The sequence below is a fragment of the Anarhichas minor genome, unplaced genomic scaffold, assembly GCF_050575085.1.
Source record: "Anarhichas minor isolate MPS153535 unplaced genomic scaffold, ASM5057508v1 ptg000024l, whole genome shotgun sequence".
NCBI lineage: Eukaryota > Metazoa > Chordata > Actinopteri > Perciformes > Anarhichadidae > Anarhichas > Anarhichas minor.
The window spans coordinates 8,062,740-8,066,900 of NW_027466470.1; the positions used below are offsets into that span (position 1 = coordinate 8,062,740).

Below are 4,161 nucleotides of genomic sequence, written 5' to 3' on the forward strand. Positions count from 1 at the left end.
TGTGATAAGTTATTGTTTGCACAGCAGATGGGATCCATTTTCATGTTCTATTACTTAAGTGAGAGAGTCTTTATGTGTTCTGAAACAGGCCCTCATTGTTATTCAACACAACATCAGTATACACAATAATTAAAAGTGGGTTTCAAACCTGGAGCTATAGAAAAGGATTTTCTTTCCTCGTCAAATTCTTATCAATGACACGTACTCTCTTACCTGTGTAATAACACTGCAATCAGTAACAGCAATACAAGCACGGACACAGGTCACAGGGTCATGACCCCTGACAACAACAACTTAACACACCTTTAAGTCAACATACCTTCTGGAGACAGCTGATCACTAAACATCACTTTATGTCAATGGTCCAATAGTCTGGCAGAACCTAAAGTAAACATAGATTCATTTAATGTATTTCGTTTTATTTATGGCTTTGAAATTTGTTTTTAAACAATTTTCCTTTTGCCTGGAAGGTGATATACTGTCACCATTAATGTAAACTACAAGAGTTGGACTTCCTGAAGTGAAAGCGTCCCTCACGGCTCATCTATCACATGTAGCCTACTGCTACTCAAATGCCATATCACAAACATAACGTTGCTACATTGTTGTTGCACCACAGTTTACAGTGTTACTAGACAGATAGAAAAGATAACAAAAACGTTTTTCTTATGCACAGTCATTTTCTGTGACATGGAACCCGCATAAACACAGCGCTTCCATGTGATTCGCCTCCAATTTGCATTGACAGACGACCAAAATAAGTCAAGCCAGCCTGTCACAAAAAGGCCGCTGTGGAGCAGCCTGAAACATATTCCCATCCTTTTCCTCTCTTTCTTGAGTTTATATTCCATAGTTTGTCTTTCAACAGCATTCATGTTCAACTCTTCCAACAGAGGCAGAGATGCAGCATGAAGAAGTCCATTTCTCTGGGTCATACACACCCACAGTTCTTCGCCGAGACATTTTGTATCGTGTGATAGCGGCTCTTGTTGTCCAGGAAGGAAAAGTCCTTTTCGAAAGCGGTGGGTCGGCAGCAGGGCCTGTTGCTTACTTTGTCTTTGCGACCCTTCTTCCTGAAGCCAGTCCGCATCATGTGCTCCATGGTGATGTCGTAGTTTTGCCGGTGGGCCGTGCATTTGCCGCTGCAGTAGCGCAGCATCACTGTCTCGTCGCTCTCATAGCCGAGACCCAGTTCACTCACGGTCAGCTCCAGCTCCCTCAAAGAGCAGGGCTTAGGCCTCCGGGCTCTCTTAGTCCTTCGGGCCTGGTTCTCACCCAGGCTCTTCCTTCTCTTCCTGTCGAGCAAGGTGTCGACCACGTGCTGAAGCTCGCCCTCTGTGAAGCTCTGGAACATCATGGAAACTGGCAGAGAGGAGGTACATATAGACAGGTGAGACAGGGGTTATCTGATTGTGGGACAATAATCAGAAGCGTTTCACAGAGATAGCACAGGCTACTGTAGTTGGCAGGATACTGAAAAGCCGCGGCTCGTGCAAACAGCAGAACAGCCGTTTATTTTATCTGGCATAATGGCAGTAACAAACTAGTCTTATCACTATCAGCAATCAAGAGTTAGAATTCCTTGAAGCCTATGTAATTCGACAAATGCTACTCAATGAGGCCGTGTGAAACCAAAGGGAACAAGCAGATACGTCAGCCTCTCCTGAAGGCTAGAATGGTTCAGAGCAAGTAAACTATGAGGTTATTGTGAGACATTAAAACCTGCTCTATATACAACAAAGTCAAGGTACTAAGTGCCCTGTCTGAACCCCAGGCGCCCTTTCACACGACACCTTATCTCAGACCAGACAAGGAAGGAAGACAATAACAGTTTATCTTACACTCCGAGAGGAGAGAGTTCATCTCGTCTGCTGAGCGGATTCTCCGATGAGGAGCACCCATCTGCCGGGACAACGCCGTCGATGCGGCTGATGACGGCGATGGCGGTGAGGTCGTGGATGTCGATTGCGAGGATGACGTCGGTCTTGATGAGGATGAAGATGTGTACAGGTATTTTGTCTTCGGTTTGAACTGTCCGATAGTGGCCGTGTTTTTAACGCGGAGGATGGACAGGGCTGCGCCACAGAGCATGAAGGCAAAAGTAGCACCTTTCCATAACTTCATCTTAGAACGTGGAGGAGCATTGAAACTCTGTTGGGGGAGGCAAAACAGACAAACGTCAGACATGTTCAAACAGTCACACCTCCAATCATGTAAACAATCTCCTCAACTTGTCACATTAAAGCGCAGAGAACAAAGCAAAAACTGTTATCTTCCGTGCCATCACATTTCTTTGACCTTTCCCGGGGATCCACTTCTCTCACCAGGGCTTTTATTTTACCGGCAAGTTTACTTTTTCTGATTCTGCTGTCACTTTAAGTGGGTTCATGATCCGCGAGCTTGACATCTCTTGCTGACATATGAGAATGCAGTGTGTGTTTAATCGCGGCTGCCTGAAAAGGAAAAAACTACAATTTCTTATTTGAACTGAAGGCAGGCTGGATTAGTTTCGCAACCTCTTTCCCCTTGAAACCTTTCGAAAGTGTGTACACCATTTCAAAAATACCGAATGTGAATATAAGCTTCTTCTCTTCATTTCTGAAGAAAAACTACCTTTTCTTTGCAGAGGTAAATGTTCCCATGAACCATCCTTTTAGAGGAAGGAAGTCCATTCCTTCCTTTACAGGAACCACACCTATTTACAATGCTATGTAGGATGAGGCCTGAGTGAACATGTGTTTGTACATCCCTATATTTTATACCGCCCCTCCCTTTCTATAGACACTGCACCACAGCAGCCACAAAAACATATCTTATGTTTTCTCTCTCAGGTTTTTGAGAAGTTTTACAACCTCATTTCTTTGTATTTTTCATATCATGTCACCAGTGAGCAAAACATTTCCCCAGAGCCGGAAACGCTATACTGGCAGTGACTAACAGCAAATCCAGACCAGCCTCACAAAGTGTTTTGCCAGACTGGATTCTGTAGTGTACGTATACGGGCTGTGTTTACAATGGGACAAAATGTCACATATCTTCGTAGAATTTAGTATGGAAACAAAAAATCCCAAACGTTTATCAAATTTTGGTTTTCTGGTTGAACTTAACTTTTTGCAGTCAAGTAAGTAAAACAAAAACAAAGAACTATATGGAAATTGAGAGTGTCTGTCTGTGTCGGACACCGCAGAGGGAAAAGTCAAAGACGTTGCACGCATGAGTTGCAGTGGTATAAACAGCGTATAAACAGGTATAACCAGTCCTATTAGTCAAAGCTTGACTCATCACTCATAATTCCATATGGGTTTGACGTGGTAAGCTGCCTCCGCACGATGAAGGGGTAGAATGTTATTCATTTGAAAGTCAAACATTTCGGCTAACAACCTCATCTGACATAGTCGATGTGGAGCCGCGGCTGTTGCAGAATGTGACTCGGTTGCACAGCTATACAGTGTGTCAGATGTTCCTTTCTCACTGTCGTACTTAATCACCAGACATGATAGATAGAAGCCTCGATGGAAAGTCTCCTTTTGTTTCTGTTGGTTCAACACCAACCCTCGACACCAGAACACTTGCTGCTCCTGCTCTCGATTTACTAAAGTTTCAATTAAAAATGAGCCATTTTGTTGTGATATATGACCAAGAATGAGATCATTGTTTTCTTATGTTACTAATAGCTCAGTTTGAGACAATTACTCAGCCACAGAGTTAACAGTTTCACACGGCCATAATAAATCACTGTCTTTGGCCTGTTAGCTCTGTTGCTCATCTTGATAAGACAATTAGCTCGCAAAGAACAGATAAGTCCTCCGATGTCTCAGTCCCTCAAACACTGGACAAAGCCTGGTCATCAAACAGCGATCTCATGTCCTGAAGACTCTTTGATTGTCATAATTACTCCACTCAGAAACACATTAGTCCCATCTGCAGTCGATTGCCGCCAATAAAGGTGACAGTGATCATTGTGTAGCTTGCTCAGATGGTCCCGGATGATTAATCAGTAGAGACATTTAATATCTACCACTGGCCCCCCACTGTCATGGACATAAATATACGGATATTGATGGGGGGGAAGGGGCACCAGTGTTTTCTTAGAAGAGCAACGGAAAGACACGAATGAGTAGTCGACTTCCTGAGAGGACAAATGCTGCTGTTTTCCAGCTA

General features: G+C 43.7%; 1 protein-coding gene across 1 annotated transcript; it reads right to left on the bottom strand.

Annotated features, from left to right (window-relative positions):
- Positions 1-931: 931 nt before the first annotated feature.
- Positions 932-2,139, bottom strand: LOC142956214 (uncharacterized). The gene is made up of 2 exons (XM_076097663.1): positions 1,842-2,139; positions 932-1,362 (listed from the first exon to the last, which is right to left on the bottom strand). The coding sequence occupies exons 1-2, from the start codon at positions 2,122-2,124 to the stop codon at positions 932-934; spliced, it is 714 nt and encodes a 237-aa protein (XP_075953778.1). The 5' UTR covers positions 2,125-2,139.
- Between the last annotated feature and the right edge of the window lie 2,022 nt (positions 2,140-4,161).

What these genes read in the sequence shown, in the direction of transcription:
- LOC142956214 (XM_076097663.1), bottom strand. Translation starts at nt 2,124, where the DNA reads ATGAAGTTATGGAAAGGTGCTACTTTTGCCTTCATGCTCTGTGGCGCA. An exon ending in GAACTCTCTCCTCTCGGAGT is followed by an intron (nt 1,363 to 1,841) that starts GTAAGATAAACT and finishes CCTCTCTGCCAG; the next exon opens with TTTCCATGATGTTCCAGAGC.